At 48.8% G+C, this 21385-nt stretch overlaps 1 protein-coding gene across 1 annotated transcript in view; it reads left to right on the top strand.

Moving 5' to 3' along the window:
* Nucleotides 1-20718, top strand: part of ABCC1 (ATP binding cassette subfamily C member 1 (ABCC1 blood group)) — a 91725-nt gene extending 71007 nt beyond the window's left edge. Inside the window, exons 20-30 of the mRNA XM_065892768.1 lie at nucleotides 593-725; nucleotides 4367-4574; nucleotides 6617-6927; nucleotides 11097-11296; nucleotides 12668-12794; nucleotides 13365-13466; nucleotides 15736-15882; nucleotides 17660-17818; nucleotides 18572-18738; nucleotides 19836-20030; nucleotides 20610-20718. Of these exons, the coding sequence (XP_065748840.1) occupies nucleotides 593-725; nucleotides 4367-4574; nucleotides 6617-6927; nucleotides 11097-11296; nucleotides 12668-12794; nucleotides 13365-13466; nucleotides 15736-15882; nucleotides 17660-17818; nucleotides 18572-18738; nucleotides 19836-20030; nucleotides 20610-20718 (1858 nt within the window). The remainder of the gene's footprint in view (nucleotides 1-592; nucleotides 726-4366; nucleotides 4575-6616; nucleotides 6928-11096; nucleotides 11297-12667; nucleotides 12795-13364; nucleotides 13467-15735; nucleotides 15883-17659; nucleotides 17819-18571; nucleotides 18739-19835; nucleotides 20031-20609) is intronic.
* The last annotated feature ends 667 nt before the right edge of the window (nucleotides 20719-21385 follow it).

Below are 21385 nucleotides of genomic sequence, written 5' to 3'. Positions count from 1 at the left end.
CCAGGCTGGGGTCTCAGCTAAAGGCTGGGCTGGGGAAGGGTCGGCTTCCAAGCTCACGTAGCTGTTGGCAGGACTCAGCTCCTCAGTTCCTAACTGGCCACAGCCTGGAGCATCCCTCCGTTCCCAGCTCCGTGGGCTTCTCCGACCTCCACACACGCTTCATCAAGGCAGGCAAACCAAGAAGGCAGTAGGGTTGACGACCAAGGTGGAAATCGTACCCCATCCCTTTGCTTGTGTGGGTCTGAGCCGTGTACACACACGCACACGCACGCACACGCACACACACACCCACCCATGTCATTCCCAAAGCATACACCTCCTCAGGGGAAGAGACTGCCCCAGGGAGGAAAGCACTCTGAATGATGATCTGTCATGATTTGCATAAAGCTGGTGAGTACTGGTGGGCAGGAAATGCTTTCTGAATAAAGTCTGCATAAAGGAGCGGTTCTTCCATGGGGCTCTGGGGCCAGACCCGTCCCCTCTCGGGGTCACCTGTGTAAAATCAGAAGGGTGAACTAGTTTGGTGCTTTGGGGCCCCACCTCTGCCCGGGTCCTCCATTGCGGTTGACGCCTGTGTGCCTTGCTTCCCCAGACAGCTCAGCAGCTCCTCCTATGGCGGGGATGTCAGCCGGCACCACACCAGCACCGCGGAGCTGCAGAAGCCCAGGCCCGTGGAGGAGGACACCTGGAAGCTGATGGAGGCAGACAAGGCTCAGACTGGGCAGGTGAGGGCGACGGCCCGCGTCGCTGTGTGTCCCTGGGGGCTGGACCCTGTGCGGAGTGCTGAGGTCGTCTTAATTCATGTCTTCCTCACAAGGAGCCTCGAAAGGTACTGTTTTAAGGGCCGGAAACCATACCGGAGGGCCTAGGTGACTTGCCCCAGGTCACAGCTGGTGCGTGACAGAGCTGGGATTTGAACCCGGAACTCAGACTCCAGGGTTGGTATCTGTAGTCTCTGCCGTCCTGGCCACCGCCTCCTTTGAGCAGCTGGGGCCCTTGTTAGCCATAGGTGACCCGGATGCCTTAAATCAGGGCTTCCCACCTCACAGGGTTCAGTTGTGTGTGCCTTGGTTTCAGGTCATCACAGACTCAGCCCTATAGAACATTAATTATGTAGTCAGAAAAAAGTGTTTTTCACTTTTTAATTTCTATTTTTGCCCCTATGATTAGAGGCAGATCCTGTTTTATTGTGCTTTGCTTTATTGCACTTAACAAATACTGCATTTTTTACAATTGGAGGTTTATGGCAATCCTGTGTGGGACACTGGTGCCATTTTTCCAGCAGCATTTGCTCACTTTGTGTCTCTTTGCCACACTTGGTAATTCTTGGAATATTTCAAACTTTTTCGTTAGTATTATAATTTGTTATTATTACTATATAAAATATTATATTGGTTATTATTATACTATGTTAACATTATATTATGTTATTTGTGATCTGTGACCTTGGATGTTACTACTACAACTCACTGAAGGCCCAGATGATGGTTAACATTTTTTAGCAATCAAGTATTTTTTTAATTAAGGTGTGTACATTGTTTTTTTAGACATAATGGTATTGCACACTTAATAGACTACAGTATAATGTAAACATAACTTATATGCACTAGGAAACTGGAAAATTCATGTGACTCGCTTTATTGCGATGTTTGCTTTATTGCAGTGGTCTGGAACCAAACCCATAATGTCTCTGAGGTGTGCCTGTATGTCAGTGAGAAAGTCTCGGCTGGGGCTTTGTCTTTAATACCTGTCTTAGTCCCTTTGGGCTGCTGTAAAGGCCATGGTAGAGGTGGCTTAGAAATGACATACGTTGAGGACTTCCCTGGCAGTCCAGTGGTTAAGACTTCACGTTCCAATGCAGGGAATATGGTTTCAGTCTTTGGTCGGGGAGCTAAGATCCCACAAGCCTTGGGGCCAAAAAACCAAAATGTAAAACAGAAGCAATATTGTAACAAATTCAGTAAAGACTTTAAAAATGGTCCACATCCAAAAAGAAAGAAAGAAAAATGACATACATTTATCGCTCATAATTCTGGATGTTGGCAAGTCAAAAATCATGGCAGCAGCAGATGCAGTGTCTGATGAGATCTTCCTGGTTCATAAATGGCCATCTTCTTGCTGTGTCCTCACATGACAGAAGGGATGAGGGAGCTCTCTGGGGCCCCTTTTATAAGGGCACTAATCCCATTTATGAGGACTCTACCCTCATGGCCTAATCGCCTCTCAAAGGCCCCACCTCCTAAAACTGTCGCATGGAGGTGGAGGGGATTAGGATTTCAACTTACAAATTCGGGAGGAGACACAAACATTCCATCTATAGCACTAACAATCACAAACTTCTCTTTGTAACGAGGAGAGTGGGTTTCAAGCTCTTGTTTTACTGTGTTTTTTTATGATCTTCTGTTTTGGGCAAGTGTCAATTTTCTGTTTATGGTAGTGATGCAAAGTTTATTTTTAAAATTAAAATGGTCTTTTTTTTTTTTTTAATAGGGAGTAGTGTTTTAAAAATAAGTTTAAAAAAAGTACACAACTAAAAATGAACCTATGAAAGGTGATACGCAGGGTTGGGGCACTGTTCTCTCAGATCTACCTGGACACATCCAGAATTTCCCGGGCCCTGTTTCCAGCTCCTTACCTCATCTTGGTCACACCTGTGGCCGGGGGCAGAGGTGGCTGTAGGGTGTCTTCCTCCCTTGCTCTTAGTGACCCTCCAGGGTCAGAGAAATGACCCAGAATCAAGGACTTGAGAAGGAAGGGCCAGAGGTGCCAGTCCCATTTAATCCTCACTTAATCCCCACACCACCCAGAACAGGTGGGTCCCGCCAGTATCCGCATTCTACATGCAACGAAAACCAAGACCTGGGGGCTTGTAACTTGCCGAAGTCTGAACAGGAGCGGAGCTGGGCTTAGGCCACCCCGGTCACTTCTGACTCCCATGCCCACCTTGTTCCTCTGCTCATGAGGAAGGGTCCCAAATTCTGCAGAGCAACTCGGGGTCAGCAGACAGCTCAGCTGCATGAGGGGGCCAGGTGGTGAGATAAACACGTTCTTTATTCTTCCACTCCCTCCCCACTCTTTCAGTTTGAAGAACAGAGACTTGGAAAGTAAAAATCAAAAGGAAGCACTCAGTTATACCTTGGATTTCTGTTCTTCCACCCGCTTCCTTTTTTTTGTTTGTTTTGTTTTTGTTTTTTTGCGGTACGCGGGCCTCTCACTGTTGTGGCCTCTCCCGTTGCAGAGCACAGGCTCCGAACGCGCAGGCTTAGCGGCCATGGCTCACGGGCCCAGCCGCTCCGCGGCATGTGGGATCTTCCTGGACCAGGGCACGAACCCGTGTCCCCTGCATTGGCAGGCAGACTCTCAACCACTGTGCCACCAGGGAAGCCCCCACCTGCTTCCTTTTAACCAGACTGCACCTCAAACAGATGATGTTTATGACCCAAAATTCAGCATGAGAAGCCTGACGTGACAGTGAGCACACACACAGGGAAAGATACCTGGAGTTTGTTGAAACCACACCAAGCGGGTTGGGTGTGAGGCTGGCCAAAGCATGTTGTCCCTGTCTGTGGTGTTCAGCCACCCTTTGAGTGGCTACACATAATTACGTAGCCCCCATGCTGGGCTCCATAGGGATATAGGGGCATAGGAGTGAAAGAAGCCCCCAGCTGTCACCTGGTGGAGTTGGGGAACGGGCTGAGCAATGGGAGGCCAGTTGCGATTGGGAGGAATTGGTGCTGGGTGTTCAGAGGACTGGGGGTGGGGGGGATGTGAACACGTCCCATCTTCCCATTTTCTTCAGACTCTTTGATGGCTTCCTGATGGTCCTGGAGTAAGAATCGGAATCCTGGACAGGATCTCTCAGGCCCTGTGTGGTCTGGCCGGTTCCTGTTCTTCAGCCTCATGTTGCTCCAGCTATCCTTTCCTCCTTTCAGGTTCCCTCCTACGTCAAGGCCTTTGCACATGCTGGTCCTTTTTTCCATTTTCCATTTTCACCTGGTTAATTCTTTGATGTCCCTTCCTTAGGGAGAACCTCCTCTGATACCTCCCCACCCTGGGTTAGGTCAGGATGCCCAGTTTTATACTCATATGAAATCATGTACCACTTCCAGCCCTTCTCTGGGATTATGCATTTATCTGGGCAATGATTTGTTGAAAGCCTGTCTTGCCACTTGACTGGAAGCTCCGTGAGGGCAGAAACCTTGACTTTGCTGCTGCTGACTTGTTTGCCGAGGAACTAAGGGGGAGGGGGTCGTAGGCATGAGCACAGGTTAGGGGGCTGGACCACAGAAGCTGTTGAAGTTCCCGACCTTGGGTGGGCATGGCTGGTGGGTGCATTCTGTAAGATGCCTTCTCTCCCTGGTCTCAGGTCAAGCTCTCCGTGTACTGGGACTACATGAAGGCGATAGGACTTTTCATCTCCTTTCTGAGCATCTTCCTTTTCCTGTGTAACCACGTTGCTTCTCTGGCCTCTAACTATTGGCTCAGTCTCTGGACTGATGACCCCATCGTCAATGGGACCCAGGAGCACACGAAAGTCCGGCTGAGCGTCTATGGAGCCCTGGGCATTTCTCAAGGTGGGCCTCCCTGCCCCCCACCTGCTGTTGGCACTTGGAACCACTTCCATGTCTTGTTACAGGATTGGGTCCCCCAGCTTGTCAGGGTTTTGCAGACCCACAAACCAAACACACATGAATAGTAACTATCGCATAATAGACACTGAGGTATTTGTAGAATGAATGTTTCTCGAACGCTCTGTTTCGTGTGGCCCTAGGAGACAGAGGGGAGGAGAGCTCCAATGTGCCCATTTTACAGATGAGGAAAGTTGAGAAATAGAAGGCGACCAAGGGCCCTTGCCCCTCATTGTTCTGGCAGGGTAATGGTGTTTCTATAAAGTCTTATTTGTGGACTTTTGCCTGCTGCCTAAAGGTGGGAATTAGTTTATACTAGTGGTTCATAACGCAGGCAGTGTTGTCCTCAGAGGACATTTAGCAATATCTAGCGATACTTAGAGTTGTCACAGCTTCAGAGTAGGGGTGGGTACTACTGGCATCTAGAGGCCAAGAGTGTTGCTAAACATCCTGCAGCGCACAGCACAGCCTCCACAGCAGAGGATGTTCCAGCCCCAGATGTTAATAGTGAGGAAGTTGAGAAATCCTGCATATACCCTTCCTGTGGTCCCATGAAGGTACCTAGACACCGCAGCATTAATAGTCATAGCTAATGTTTACTGAGCACTTACTTGGTGCCTGGTTCTGTTTTAAACACTTTAAGGTGTTTTAATTTATTTTACTTTTGCAGCAATCACATGAGGTAGGAGCTAATGTTTTCCCCATTTTAGAGATGCAGAAACTGAGGCCCAGAGGGGTTAAGTAAGTTGCCCAAAGTCATGAAGCTAATCCATGGCACAGCTTGCATTGAGCAAGGCAGTGTGGCTCAGAGCCCATCCTCTTCACCACCACGCTACATGGACCCTGAGCTGTGTGTTTATATGCTCATAAAAGTGATGTCTTTATGATAAATAGTGTATACATTCTGCATTTTGAGCACTTCTTGTGTACCAGGCACATTGCCAGGTGGGCCCTTTATGTTCAGCAGTGCTACGAGATGTGTCATTGTCCCCATTTTACAGTTGAAGAAACTGAGGTGCAGAGAGGTTAAGTGACTTAAGGAAGGTCCCATGGCTGGTGAGTGGTAGCGATAGGATTTGGCTCCAGAGTCTGTTTTCCTAGCCCCTGCCTCATGGCTTCCTTCTTTGATCAAGGAGACCAAGATCGAAGCCTCTCTATCCCTGTGAAATCACCTCTCTGAACAGAAAGGGTGCCCTACCGTGGCTTGTTTGGAGGGACCATAAATGTCTCATGATCTCCAAGAGACGGCTTTGAAAAAACCAGAAGAGCAGGCACTTTCTTAATCCCTAAAACTCCCTCAAAGGGCTAGGGTCTGTGGCCTTCAGATGATAATTAAGAGAAGAGAGAGCACAGAGAGGGTGTGATGTTGACCTGGACCCACAGCAGCAATGTCTTTTCCAGAGCTGTGCTGTCCAGTATGGTAGCCGCCGGCCTCATGTGGCTATTTGAATTTCAGTTCATAAAAATTAAATAAAATTAAAATATCAGTTATAGAGTTACACTAGCCATATGACAAATGCTTAATAGTCGCATGTCGCTAGTGGCTACCACATGGGACAGCACAGGTACATACCATTTCCATTATCACAGAAAGTTCTGTTGTACAGCACTGGTCTAGAGGATGTGGCGTACAGATTAAGAGCATGACGCTGGAGCAGGCTGCTGCCGTTGGAACCCCAGCTCTGCTTCTGATTGGCTGAGTCTCTTGAGGGCAAAGGAATTCACCTACCTGAGCTTCAATTTCCTTATCTCTGTGGCATGAGTACTAATAGAACTTATACAGGGTCCTCATAAGGATTAGATGCATGTAAAACTCACACGGTGAGGTTTGTGCATACTAAGTGATCGATTAATAATTGCCACCATTATTATTGTTATTAGAAGCTGGGAGTCCAGGCTGCTTGGTCCACATGGTCACATGGCCACTCGTCCCTGCCCTCAGCCCGGTCCCTCTCCCATCGTGGAATTTAACGCGAGAGTGTTTGTAGGTATCACAGTGTTCGGCTACTCCATGGTGGTGTCCGTCGGGGGCATCTTCGCCTCGCGCCGCCTGCACCTGGACCTGCTGCATAACGTCCTCAGGTCGCCCATGAGCTTCTTCGAGCGGACCCCCAGCGGGAACCTGGTGAACCGCTTCTCCAAGGAGCTGGACACAGTGGACTCGATGATCCCTCAGGTCATCAAGATGTTCATGGGCTCCCTGTTCAACGTCATTGGCGCCTGCATCATCATCCTGCTGGCCACTCCCATGGTGGCCGTCATCATCCCGCCCCTGGGCCTCATCTACTTCTTTGTCCAGGTAAGAGGTGGGGTCTTAGGGTCCAGGACGAGCCCAGCTCTGTATCACTCTCCATGTGAGCACAGGGCTCCCTTTGTTTTGTGCTTCCTCAGTGTGGGGCTGTGGAGGACGTGCTGGAGGAGGGTTAGATTTATTTTTGTCAGTTTTGAATACCTAAGTTGATTGTTTTTAGCTTGCAATAAACAAATATCCTTTTTTCCTAACAATAAGGGGTTTTTTTTTTGTTGTTTTTTTTTTTGCTGTGCGCGGGCCTCTCACTGTTGTGGCCTCTCCCGTTGTGGAGCACAGGCTCCGGACGCACAAGCCCAGCGGCCATGGCTCACGGGCCCAGCCGCTCCGCGGCATGTGGGATCCTCCCGGACCGGGGCACGAACCTGTGTCCCCTGCATCGGCAGGCGGACTCTCAACCACTGCGCCACCAGGGAAGCCCCAATAAGGGGTTTTTTAAAGCTGTAAGTTATAAAAGAAAATAAGCTATAGCCATAAAGGCATCTTTATTATTAAAATTCCTTTAAGTATGAAATTCTTTAGGTCGTAAGTCCCCTGCAGGTAGTGAAGACATGAATAACAGTAACTTAAATATTTTTTTCCCTTGTAATAGAAATCTTGAGGTAGGCTCTTCAGGGCTGGTGTGGCAGCTCCATGAGTTTGTTAATATCCTGGACTCCTTCACTGTGGGTTTTTTTTTTTTTCGGGGGGGGAGGGGGTGTTGTTCTATCGTCTTTGCCTTCCGTTCTTAAGTTGGTCTCATGGTCCAAGTTGGCTACTGGAGCTCCAGCCATCACATTTCTATTTCAGAAAATAAGCTTGAGGAAGGGGAACAGGGCAAGGGAGCATTTGACAGCTGAGTCAGCATCAGCTGTGGTGCTTCCAGTTGACAGATGAGCATGTTGAGGCCCAAGTGGTGGAGCTGGGAATGTGAACTCGTGCCCGATTCGAAAGCTCTTGCTGGTAACTGCAGTGCTGCATTGTGCTTTCCTGCCTCTGAGAGGTTAGCTGCAGCACAGTTGCTAGTGGGGGACTGCTGTTTAGATTGGAGCGTAATGACTGCTGCACAAAATAAGAGTAAGAAACCACGAGGTGCTCCATACCTCAAACCGCACTCTGTGTGGCCTGTTCGTGTGGGTCCTGGGAGGCCTTGGCCCCCAGTCAGCCAGCGCCCAAACCCTCCCACACTGTGGCCCAGTGACTGGTGAGTGTGAACAAAGGTGGAATCAGAGCAGGCCCCAGACCCTCGCTGTGTTCTCTTTAAATTGGTGCCAGCTTTTCTGGAAAGTCATCCAGCTGCATTTACCACAAATGTTATCCGAGTTCATACCCTGGCTGGACAATTTCCTGAAGGACCCAATTCAAGAGAACAAAATGGGCCAAATGTGACGTTTGAGGCAGCTCAAATATCTGCCAGTAGCAGGGCCTTGAGCACACCATGGAACAACTGGGTAATGGAATGTTATGTGCCTTTAATGGGAGAATTAGGAAGACACTGTTGTGACACTGGCAATCTTATTTTTAAACAACAAAGGGAATGAAGTTAGCAAAGGGCCATGTTGTCAGCACACTGTCATCATAACTAAGACGACGTGCATAATGTGTGTGGGCAGGACTGGAAAGAGAGGCACAAAAATGAAAACATTGCCTTTCTAAGGGTTGAGATTATGGGAGAATTTAGTTTTCTAATGGCTTTTAACTGAATATATGCTTGTCCTATAACCCAGCAGTCTCAATCCTCAGTGTATATGCAAAAGAAGAGAATCTGTCAAGCAAAAAAAAAAAAGAAAGCTAGAATGTTCTTAGCATCTCGATTCATAATAGCCCCAAACGTCCATCACAGGAGGATGGATACATACATTGTGGTATATTTATACAATGACTCAGCAGTGAAAAGGAATGAACTACTAATACACACAAGGAAGATGAATCTCAGAGATACTATGATGATCGAAAGAAGCCAAACACAAAAGAGGACATTTGTGTGATTGTGTTTTTATGAAGTTGAAGAACAGGCAAGTACGATGTGGTAAAAGTCAGAGTAGTGGCTATAAGGGGTGTTGACTGTGAGAGGACACGAGAGAATTTTCTAGATTTTGATCAGGTAGTGGCTGTGCAGGTGTAGATAAACATAAAATCCATAAAGCTGTAAAGATTTAGTGCACTTTCCAGTGGATGTAAGTTGCATCTCAAAAAGTGGCTTTTGGGCTTCCCTGGTGGCGCAGTGGTTGGGAATCCGCCTGCCGATACAGGGGACGCGGGTCCGTGCCCCGGTCCAGGAAGATCCCACGTGCCGCGGAGCGGCTGGGCCCGTGAGCCATGGCCGCTGAGCCTGCGCGTCCGGAGCCTGTGCTCCGCAACGGGAGAGGCCACGGCAGTGAGAGGCCCACGTACCGCCAAAAAAAAAAAAAAAAAAAAAAGAAAGAAAAGGCTTTTAAGGGTATATGTGTGTAAGGGTATGTATTCTCTCTCACTCTCTTTCTCGGGAAAAGATCTAAAAGGTTATACACTGAAATCTGAATAGTGCTTATCTCTGTATTGTGGACTTAATGTAATGTTTAATCTTTCTGTCTATATCACTCCAAGATTTTAAAAAATAGATATACATTACCGTTTTAACTTAAAAGCAAGTCATTTTTAGAAAAAGGAATGTAAGAGGTAAGATGATGTGGAATTCTGTTTGGGCTTCCACATTGCTGGAATAAGGCATTTCTGCCTGTGGAACTGTTTGGAACCATTTGGCATCCATGAAAATTACCCGGCACACGTCTTAGTGTCTCGGCTCTCAGCCCGCTTCCTGGCACAAGGCAGGTGTGTGTCGGGCAGTTATTTTCACTCAGGAGACCAGGCACTGTCTTGGTCTCTGAAAGAGTAAGGTGAGTCCACGAGGTGGATTATGTCTCCTGGAACAGAGCTTAAAAGGAAAGCTAATAATTATTTTTTAAAAACCAGGCTATTCCTTAACAAAAATAAATCTTAGGTTAGCTTTTTAGAGGAAATAAAATTCTGAGGACATGACAAGTGGAATAAATTGAGCAGGTAAAATGTTTTAGAACTGTTTCCACCCAGGATGAAAGAAAGCCAGGGAGAGGAGGTGATTCCAGGAGAGGGTAATGGGGTCAGATGCCTGGGGGCCTTGAGCCAGACAGGAGGTCTGGATTTCATTTCGCCGCCAGAGGAAGAGATGGCATCTGACCGTGTGCAGGGATTGTCAGAACCACTGTTCTGAGATGGCCCTGGTGGGTGTGGTCCCTGGGTGAGTTTTCAGAGTTTCTGAAGCCCCAGAAGGCTGCCCAGCTTGCGGTTCAAATGACCATGTGAGCTGCCATCCAGAAAGAAGTGGCTGACCTTGGAGGCCCTGTCAGAGCCACCTGTTCTGTTCAGTGCTCTCCGTGGAAGGTCTCTGCCCCCAAAATGGCCCAGGGCACCCGACGCAGGCCAGGAGGCAGGAGGCCATGTCCCTGAGCACCCTGTGTCTGCTTTCCCGACTCCACTGTTGATGAAGCAGTGTTACATCTGCAGCACGTCCAGGAGAATAGAGGTGTCTTCAGATGACCAGTCCAGCCTGTGTCACAGCTCCTCAGCACTGCCAGTGAGCGACTCCATCTTGTTAACCATCTCTAACGAGCTGAATGCCCGGGATTAGGGCAGGAGCCGAGCGGATGTGGTCACTGTCCATGGGGACGGGTGGAGGCAGGGTTTGTGCTGAGGTCTGGTTGTCATAAAGCCACACTGCAGGGTCCATAAACCCTAGAGGTCAGTGGTATCAGAGGGGCCATGCAGTGCTGAGGTTAGCACTTTGATGGGGTTCAGATCCTAGCTCTGCCGCTTCCTAGCCACGTGACCTTAGGGAAGAGGTTGTCTTTAGTTTACTCATTGTGAAACTGGAATGAGCACCTCGTAGGTTTCTGGTGAGGACTGCATGAGCTGATATATGTGAAAGAACTTAAAAAAATCCTAGGGTGCTGGGCTCCACGTAAGCGTTAGCTATTATCATCATCACCACCACCGGCAGTATTGTGGGCGCTGTGCCTGCCGTTCGCCAGCTGAGTCGGGACACCCTCTGAGAGCAGCCCAGCTCCAACATTTCGCCCCTGGAAGGATCCAGACGTTCTCCAGCGCAGCCCTGGGAGGCTGGGATGAGGGACCCTCCCCCACTCCCCATCTCTTCTCTCCCACAGAGGTTCTACGTGGCCTCCTCCCGGCAGCTGAAGCGCCTCGAGTCAGTCAGCCGCTCCCCGGTTTATTCCCACTTCAACGAGACCCTGCTGGGGGTCAGCGTCATCCGCGCCTTCGAGGAACAGGAGCGCTTCATCCGCCAGAGCGACCTGAAGGTGGACGAGAACCAGAAGGCCTATTACCCCAGCATCGTGGCCAACAGGTGGGCATGGGGCCGTGGGAGGGGGCAGGGGGAGCCCCTTGGTTCCTGGATGAGGGTGTGGAGCCGTAGACTCGGTGCGAGGAGAGGACTTTATAACCATTAAAAGCAGAAAGGAGCACGGTCAACACGCAGCTCCAGGGGCATTGGAGTGCAGGGACAAAGAGTTCTTCTGGGGTCAGAAGATACTGCAGGATCCATCATTTAGCTGTTGTCCTGGTGCTACAGGATCATCAGTGACGGCAGCCTCCGCTATTGAGTGTTTTTGCGCCGTGCTTCTCATCACACCACCCCTGAGTGATGAGTATTGGAAGCAGTTTACTTATATTAGGTTGAACCGTGTGAAATTGCCATTTGGGGGATCAAGAATGATTAAATACCATCAATCAAAAAGAGGGGGTAGAAGTTTGCTAATTATTGACGAATCTGGAAAAGTATCGTCCTCACTTGCTTACCTCCTGATGTATTTTTTGAGATGTGGGATGGAAAACTCTGGGGAGGGGTAATAGCACCCTGGGAGTGACCCACTGTGCACAATGGAATCCCATCGTGTAAGACTGGGCAGGGAGATTGTGAATTACTGGAGAGAACCTTGCCTTCCCTTGAAGAATTTTTAGGGAGTTTGTCCAAATCTGGGTGTGTGTGGGAATAGCTCACACCCTGAGGACCAGTCACATGGATGTTAACACTGTAGTGGAAAAAATGTTGATAATACTGTCTTTTCTAGAATGCTTTACATTTTAAAACATTAAAATAATGTTCCTATGTGATATCTTATAAATGTTAGCTTTAAACCAGTAAACCTGTTTATATTTTAAAGGTAAGGCAATACATTTTAATGTTTTTGAAATGAGGGTGATCTGGGTCTGGGAACCCTTTGGCTGTGTTGAAAATGGTGGTTTATTTCTCACTCCCACCTCCCCATCTCCTGCCAAGAAGAAAGTTATTTTAAATCAGGGGGTGCCTCTTATAGTTGATGATTTCTTAGTATTTAGGAATTTTCTGGGACATATTTTTAAAAAACGCACACATGGGTATATTTTAAAGGTTTCAGTGAGAGAAAGTTGGTTCTTAAAAAGGCAAGCTTCAGTTTCCTGGAAAGGTCACTTCTGGAGAACTCTGTTTTAGTTCCTGGGCTTGCCAGATTAGTGAGGAATTCCTGAAATCGTGTCCCTTCGGCCCTCCTTCCCCATGTCCCATGAGCAGGGCAAACGAGGCCTCTCTCAGGAACTATTGGGGAATTATTTCAGTTAGCAAAGTGGCCACCACCACCACGCCGCCCCCCAGCTATAAATCAAGTCCCTGAAAAGCTGACTCCGGGCGTGTATGTGTGTCCATGTGTCCATCCGTCCCTCTGCCTGTGTCTCCACGTAGGTGGCTGGCTGTGCGGCTGGAGTGTGTAGGCAACTGCATTGTCCTGTTTGCCGCCCTGTTTGCAGTGATCTCCCGGCACAGTCTCAGTGCTGGCTTGGTGGGCCTCTCGGTGTCTTACTCACTGCAGGTAAGAGGGGGTGCTCTCAGGTGGATTTTCCAGTTCTCTTAATGGGGAGCCAATTGTCAGGTTTTTGGGCCTTTGCTTTGGATCTCTGTGGGAGTGGGGGAGAGGAAAGGGGACCAAGTAGAGTTTGACGAGCAGGTCTAGAGCCCAGTGACCAACTGGTGCAGGAGAGAAATTAGATGTGCGGCCCTGATTCCCCCATCAGCCAAGGAGAGTCCTTGATGGCATGAGAGGATGCCCCCAGCTACAAGAGAAATGTACTTAATCCTATAAATTTCCCTTGAAGCACTGCTTTAGCTGCATGTCCCAAATTTTGATACATTGTGCTTTCTTCTTATCATCTGGTTCAAAATATCTCTTCATTTCCTTTCTGATTACTTGTGTGGCCCCTGGGTTATTTTGACATGTGGTGCTTGCTTAAGAGACACAATGTAGGAAGTCTGGCCACAGTATGTGGGGTTGCTGTTTTGTGTACCTTGGTTATCTGAAACATTTCATAATGAATAATGACTTCATGGAAATAAAGCAACTCTCGCTCACTCTAGAAGCTCCATGTGACTCTTCCACTCACAGGTCACCACATACTTGAACTGGCTTGTTCGGATGTCGTCCGAGATGGAGACCAACATTGTGGCCGTGGAGAGACTCAAGGAGTATTCAGAGACTGAGAAGGAGGTAAAGCAAGCCCCCGGCCTGACGTCTTGGCCATGATCTTCAGTGTGGCTTTACCCAAAAGAATCCTTTGAGCCCTACCACATGGGCCTTCAATAGGCAACCTCTGTCTGACAAAAATAATCTTCTGTTATTTGTTATGTTTTTTGCGGGGGGGGACTTACATTATGGAAAGTGAATCATACTAATTTTCTCTTTAAATACGTTTAAACATTAAATACAAATGAGTCGTTTAAAAATATTAAAAGTCAGGAACAAGAGAATCAGTACATGGATATTGCAAAAATCATGTTATTGGTAAGGAATTGACCAAAGTTTGGGAAACCCTGCATTTATTTAACCCAAGTCCTCATTTTATAGGTGGAATAAAAAGGCATGTAGGGAGGGACGATGGCTGGTCCGAGGTCATGCATGGTCCGTGGGACAGCTGGGAGTAGGACCCAAGTCTCCAGGCTTTGGTGCCATGTTTCCCCTAATAACTGCCTTATTCTGCCCACACACCACCTCCGAATAGCAGTAGTAGTGTTAATAATGGTAATAGCAGTGATGCTTGGAGATACCACCATCCCCACTACTACCAATAATAATAGTAATAGGGACACACACATTGTGCTCTTGTGGGGTGTCAGGGCCTGTACTAAACATTTTACATAGAATAATTCATTTATTCTTTACACAGCCTTATAACTCACATTCTACTGTTATCCCCATTTTGCCGGTGAGGAAATGGACAGAGAGGTTAAGTTGCTTGCCTAAGATCACATGGCCAGTAAATGGCAGACCCAGGATTTGGGTGTGTGCCTTTATGCCACACTTTATTCCAAGAAAGTGCCCCTTGGGAATGAGACCAAAGTGACCCTGGTTAGACTCTGTCTTGAGGATTTACAGAGGTGAACTACGCCAGGTCCTTTAATGCTCTGACTCGGTGAACCAGGGCTCACTTCATCAGAGAGCATCTGTCAGAATGGTGTGAGCGCCCCCTGTGGAAATAAGAGCACATTACACCAGGAGTTTCCCACCCTACACTGAATTTATCTATTTATTTATTTTTAATTTATTTTTATAAAAGCTTTCGAGGTGTAATTCTTATGCCACTCAGTTCACCCGTTTAAAGTGTGAAATTCAGCTTAATTTACTTTTAAAATATTTTACTTATTTTACTACTTTTATTTATTTTTATACTTTTAGAATAAGAGCATATTTGAAAAAGAGAAAGATCACCAGTCCTACCACTATTAAAATATATGTATTTACTTATGTGTTTATTTATATTATGTATGATATTTATTCATAGGTAGAAAGCGCCACCCACTTCTCTCCAGTCCCCTCTGTGTTCTTATAGCATGTCCCCTTATTTATATAAAGGGTGTAAAAAAAAAATAACGTAAGAAGTTTATGGGCGAGAAAGGATGGACTTTCTCTTTTATTGCCCTCACCGTTCCTCTCCTTCCCTGAAGATAGCCCTGAGCCTGGCCCAGAGCACATCCAGGGGTAGACCTCAGGAAATGCTGAACTGAACTAAGCAGCTTTTCAGAAATAGGGGCTGTGTGACCCCAGGCAAGTTGCTTTCTCTCTCTGTGTTTCAGTTTCCTCATGTGTAAACTGGGGATAGGAAAGACCCCACTCGTGGGATTGTACTGAGGATTAAGTGAGGTAATGTGACAGAGTGACCTTCAAGTGTTAGCTGCTGCTTTTACTGTGCGCCCTTCAGACCTTAGAAGCCATTGGAGTATCTCACCTTTACCCTTATGTCTGTCGAGAGAAGACCACTCATTCATTGATTCAGTCCATGAGTGTTTATTGAACACCTACTATGTGCTCTGGGCCCTGGGATATAGCAGTGAACGAATAAAAGAACCTGTCCTCATAGAGGGGATTTCCAGTGGGCGTGGGTGACAGAACAAGCAAATATGTACTTAAAATGCTAGGAGGTGGGCAAGTGCTCTGAAGGAAAATGGAGGGGGGAGGGGAGAGATGGGCCCAGGGCTAGGAGGGTGGTCTCATTGGCCTGAGATCTGCAGCAGGTGAGCAGGTCCAGAGGGTAGTTTGGGGAAGAGCACTCCAGGCAAAAGAAGCTGCAAGTGCAAAGGCCCTGAAGCAACAGGTGTGGGTGTTCATGGAACAGTCCAGAATTCAGTGTGGGGAGCGTAGTGAGCGAGAGAGAGGGCCGTGTGGTCAGAGGGGTCATGGAGGCCACTCACACAGAGCCTTAGGGTACATGAGATGGACTTCAGACTCCTGAACCCCACCCCACCACCCACTGTGATTGCAGGCTCCCTGGCGAGTCCAGGAGATGGCACCCCCCAGCAACTGGCCCCAGGTGGGCCGAGTGGAGTTCCGAGACTACGGCCTGCGTTACCGAGAGGACCTGGACCTGGTTCTCAAGCACATCAACGTCACCATCGATGGAGGGGAGAAGGTGGGCGCACTTTGACCCCCACCAGTTCACGGTCGGGCGTAGGTTGCCACCAGGCAGATGAAATGAGCTTCGTCATTTTCCCAGTCTGTCCCTGTCCCAAACCACAGGGTGGAGTGGCCTTTTGGGGAGGGGCTTATGGTAGTAAAAGCTGCTCAGAGTGTCCCAGCAGGGTTGCAGACTGGTAGCCCGAGGGCCAAAGGAAGCCCACAGATACATTTTGAAAGAAATCTAAATTGCAAATGTAGAAAAATCTGGAATGTTTTATATAAAAATCCATTTCCTGCTTTTCTTGAAAGATCAGAACATGTGGCAACACTGGGCCCATCCTCCTTGCCTGGCTCTTTCTAGACAAGACATGAGCCTCCCAGTTCACCGACTGGTCCCTTCCTGCTCCATTCATGTGCCCACTCAGCCCCTTAGGCATTCGAGTTGGCAGTCTCTAGAACAGAAAGACGTCATCGTCACTACTAGGGATGGCTCAAGGGACACGTGAAATGGACAGAATTTTGGAACATATTGCTGTTGCTGGAAGACATGCTTGCCCTGAGACCAAGGGTCCTCCTGGCCGTTTGCCAGAAGACAGTGTTTCATCTCTGAACATACGAATTTGTTAAACTTCCTACCCCAAGGCTCAGAATGTACCGTTCCCATGAGAGAATTTCTCCAACTTATAACAAGGGGAGGAACAGAGTGGGCGGTGTTCTCACTGATGCTTTATGGCTTACGTTACATCATGAGACTCTGCTCTGTGAGTTGCTGTCAGAGGGTGGAGGAGCTGGCCTCTTTGGAGCCCAGATGAGAAGGGAGAGTTCTAACTGGAACATCAATCATTGGCCATTAAATGGGGAGCCCAGTTCCCTCAAGAGAGGATAAGTAGAGGCCAGGTTGTATCTCTAACCTCTTTCTGCTTACTCAGCTGGGATGCAGGGGGATCTGCTTGAACCTTTGAGATATTTCAACAGCTCAGATATTTCACCAGAACAATCTGATTGTTACTTAATATTATCTTGAGTTGAAAATAACTAATTTATAAAAAAGAGCTGATTAGCTATTTGTAATGAGGGGATGGACCTAGAGTCTGTCATACAGAGTGAAGTAAGTCAGAAAGAGAAAGACAAATACCGTATGCTAACACATACATATGGAATTTAAGAAAAAATATATTATGAAGAACCTAGGGGTAAGACAGGAATAAAGACACAGACCTACTAGAGAATGGACTTGAGGATATGGGGAGGGGGAAGGGTAAGCTGTGACAAAGTCAGAGAGTGGCATGGACATACATACACTACCAAACATAAAATAGATAGTTTGTGGGAAGCAGCCGCATAGCACAGGGAGATCAACTCGGTGCTTTGTGACCACCTAGAGGGGTGGGATAGGGAGGGTGGGAGGGAGGGAGACGCAAGAGGGAAGACGTATGGGAACATATGTATATGTATAACTGATTCACTTTGTTATAAAGCAGAAACTAACACACCATTGTAAAGCAATTATACTCCAATAAAGATGTAAAAAAAAAACCAAAAAAAAACGAATTTTAATTTCTAAAAAGAGCTGGCAAAGAGAAGGGAGTCCTTCTTGACCTTTGGCCAAAACAGCCCCTAAAGGAATGTCTCTGGGAAGCTGCTGAGAGTGGGGGGCTATGGTGGGAGGTGGGTTGACCAGATGACTGAATTGCTCTGGGGCTGGTACTTAAAATGAGGGCACCATGGGGTAGGAGGTAACCCCAGATAGCAGCATTCCCACCTCACCCTGGGCCCTTCCTGTCCCACAGGTTGGCATCGTGGGGCGGACAGGAGCTGGGAAGTCATCCCTGACCCTGGGCTTGTTTCGTATCAACGAGTCTGCCGAGGGAGAGATCATCATTGACGATGTCAACATTGCCAAGATCGGCCTGCACGACCTCCGCTTCAAGATCACCATCATCCCCCAGGTGGGGCCGATGGGCTGGGCTGGGTCACGCTGAAAGCGACATGTGTGTATTTTCAGGACAAACCTACCTTTATTCCTACTTCGTTACTTTCATGATTTTTTTTTTTTTTTTTTTTTTTTTACTGAAATTGTGCTGTGTTTCTTCACGGAATCTCCTCTTAGCACATAAATAACAGTGAGCCTTAAGCAGGTTTCATTCATTCCTTCACTCCTGCCACCCAGTAGGCAGCTTCCTGAGCATCTCACAGGATCCAGTTAAGATACCGGCTTCTCTGCCGGCTGTCGGTCAGCACAGGGATCTCTGACCCTCCCAAGAGCTAGGCGAGAATGATGAATTTTCTAGACTGATGCCAGTAGGTGGTGATTCCTTAACACGTTGCCTTTTAGTGTTGTTTTGCCTTGTATTTCTCCTAAGGTTCTTATCTGGAGGTGGGATGGGGAGGAACCCAAGTACCTTGCAATTAGGAGTTGCCCATGCTGCATCTCCCTTCCGAAAGTTCCCAACATATTTGCATATTGAATGCTCTGGGAAATCTTGCAAGAAAGAAATCTATTTTATTTCACTTAACCCAGAGTTTTCCAGGCTTTTTTCCCCCATTATTGACATCTTCTTTGGAACTGGTGATTCCAAGGGACTGTGAAACCCCATTTTGAACAATTTTGGCAAGAACTTTCTACATTGCCCCTCTTTGCCCCACCCGTGTCCACCGTGACGTGAGCCTCACATGTCATCTGCCATCTTCCCTCCGAACAGGACCCCGTTTTGTTTTCGGGTTCCCTCCGCATGAACCTGGACCCATTCAGCCAGTATTCAGATGAAGAGGTCTGGACGTCTCTGGAGCTGGCCCACCTGAAGGGCTTCGTGTCGGCCCTTCCCCATAAGCTGAACCACGAGTGCGCAGAAGGCGGGGAGAACCTCAGGTAGGCGGGGGTGAGGCCCCAACCGGGTCTCCTCGGCTTCAGCTCTCCCTCCGTCAGGGCGTTTGTAGGTTTTGTCCATTTCCATCTGGTTCAGATCTGGGTTTGAGTCCCAGCTCTGCCACATGAGCTGTTTGTCTCTTAACCTCTTGGGGCCTCAGTTTCAGTATCTAAAATGGGTTTCAATCTAGGCTCATTTTACCATGAGGTGTAACCAGGATGGCCAACATGCTTCCTTGCTTACACCAGGTCCATTCAATGGAGAGTGGCTATCAGTCGTTAAACTTTGGAAAGGCTTCTCTTCCAGTCAGTAAATAGCACTGCTCTGAGCCCTCCCTGTCCCCACCCACTGCCCCAGCTGCCGTGGTCCGTCTCCCAGGCTCCCCAGGATCCACCCATGATCCAGCAACTGGAGTGTTAATGCCTGGCGCAGCAGGGATCCTGTGCCTCTTTCGCTTATCCATCACCATGACAACCAAGCACCAAACCTCAGGTGTGTTCAACAAGAGCCGTGACCGCTCACACACTGGGGTGGTCAGCCAGGCAGCTCTGCTAGTCTTGGCTCACGCACATGGGTGGTGGCCGCTGGCTGTAGGCAGATCTATTCGGCCTCTGCTGGGGGCAGTTAGATTCTGCCCCGTGTGTCCCTCATCCTCCAACAGACCAGCCCAGGCATATTGTCATGGTGATGGCAGAGGTGCAAGAGTGAGCAAAGCCTGGTGTGCATTCCCATTTCAAGCCTCTGCCGGCCTTATGTTTGCCAGCATCCCATTGGCCAAAGCCAGGCATGTGGCTGAGTCCAAAGTCCGCAGTGAGGGGCCCCACAGAAGACGTGGATATGGGATCATTTTTGCTACCTGTTATTTTGGATATCACCTCTGAGCCCTGTGTTGAGAATGATTCTGAGCCTGCTTCTAGCTCAACGGGAAGACCGTTCTGATCGATCAGTGATGTCTGCCATGGGCACAGATGTGGGGAATGGAAGTGCTCTCCTGGTCTAAGCAGCACCCAGTGTCTCTTCTCCCTTCTCTCAGTTCGGACCTAGGCTCAGGGTCAGGGTGGTTTTGACACTGTTTCCTGGTCCTTCTCTCCCGGTCAAGCGTCGGGCAGCGCCAGCTTGTCTGCCTGGCCCGGGCCCTGCTGAGGAAGACGAAGATCCTTGTGTTGGATGAGGCCACGGCGGCTGTGGACCTGGAAACGGATGACCTCATTCAGTCCACCATCCGGACACAGTTTGACGACTGTACCGTCCTCACCATTGCTCACCGGCTCAACACCATCATGGACTACACGAGGTGATGCCCTGGCACAGAAGGCCTCCGGACCTTGCAGTCCACCCCAGTCACCCGTTCATTCATTCATTCATTCATTCATTCAACACTGTCGTTATGCCTAGTGACAGCCTGAGCTGGTGGAACCTCTCTTTGTCCTGGTTAGTACCAGGCATTTTTTGACATCACTCAATCATTTATTCAGTCAACACATGTGTGGAGTGCCTGCCACATTCCTGGCTCTGTTCCAGGCACTGGGGACTGAGCAGGGAGCTGTCAGACAGGGAGCCTGCTTAAGGGACCTTACAGATTAGTTGGGGGCTGGGTGCAGAGACAGACAATAAACACAGCAACAAATAAAAGGGAATTGTGCTGGGAAGGAAATATAAAAGGTGATGGAGAGTACTGGGGGTAGCATCACAGGACATAGACATTGACTAGAACTGGGGTTGAGGATGGGCAGCCAGCTGGAAGGCTACTGTAACAGTCCTGGCATAGGGTGTTAGGGGCCTGACCTAAAGCAGGGACTTGCCCAGGTGGGCTCTTGGGGCACGAGGTGCCAACCCCTTCCCCACCCCTCATGTCTGCGTCCCCTCCTTGCAGGGTGATTGTCCTGGACAAAGGGGAGATCCGGGAGTGTGGTCCCCCCTCCGGCCTCCTGCAACAGAGAAGTCTCTTCTACAGCATGGCCAAAGATGCTGGCTTGGTGTGAGCCCAGAGCTGGTGCAGCTGCTCAGAACTGCAGGGCCGACATGCCAGCAGCCAGGGATGAGTCGGCATCCTTGGGAACCCAAGCCTCGCGTAGACTGAAACCAAAAAAAAAAAAGAACAACCCAAAACCAAAACACACAGAAAGCAGCCACCCTCTGGCCCCCTGCCTGGAATTGGCTGTGAAGAAACAGGAGAGACACAGGGATGCAGTGTCCCCAAAACACGCACATCCTTGCCTCTGTTACCCCCACAGACGCACACACGTTCTCACACCCCTGGGAGGGCACATGTGCTCTCCGTGCTCTGTGGGGAAGTTTGGGCCGCCAGACTTCCAGAAAAATCGGTTGCATAAAACATGCTAGTGACCAAATCCAGCCAACTGCCTCAGATCTCTCCAGCCGAAGTCTGCGGGTTCCAAGCTTTCGAGAAGCTCCCTGGTCCCCGGCACCTCTCTGTCCTTGCCTGGCTCTACCCAGATGCTTGTTTCCCCAAGGCTGCAGTTTGGAGGTGAGGGACCTGGTGAAGGTCATTTTCACTCGCGGGCAGTGTCCTGAGGGCCATGGACGCGCTTCTCACCAGCCATCTGGTCTTCTGGGTGCTCAGACGTGGGAACCAGTGTCATAGCGCTGCCTCCACCGGGACTTGCTTCATGGGCCAGAGGCCGCATG

Source organism: Phocoena phocoena, chromosome 15, assembly GCF_963924675.1.
Source record: "Phocoena phocoena chromosome 15, mPhoPho1.1, whole genome shotgun sequence".
Lineage (NCBI taxonomy): Eukaryota > Metazoa > Chordata > Mammalia > Artiodactyla > Phocoenidae > Phocoena > Phocoena phocoena.
The sequence above is the reverse complement of the archived record's forward strand: the minus strand, read 5'-3'. Positions and strand labels throughout refer to the sequence as shown.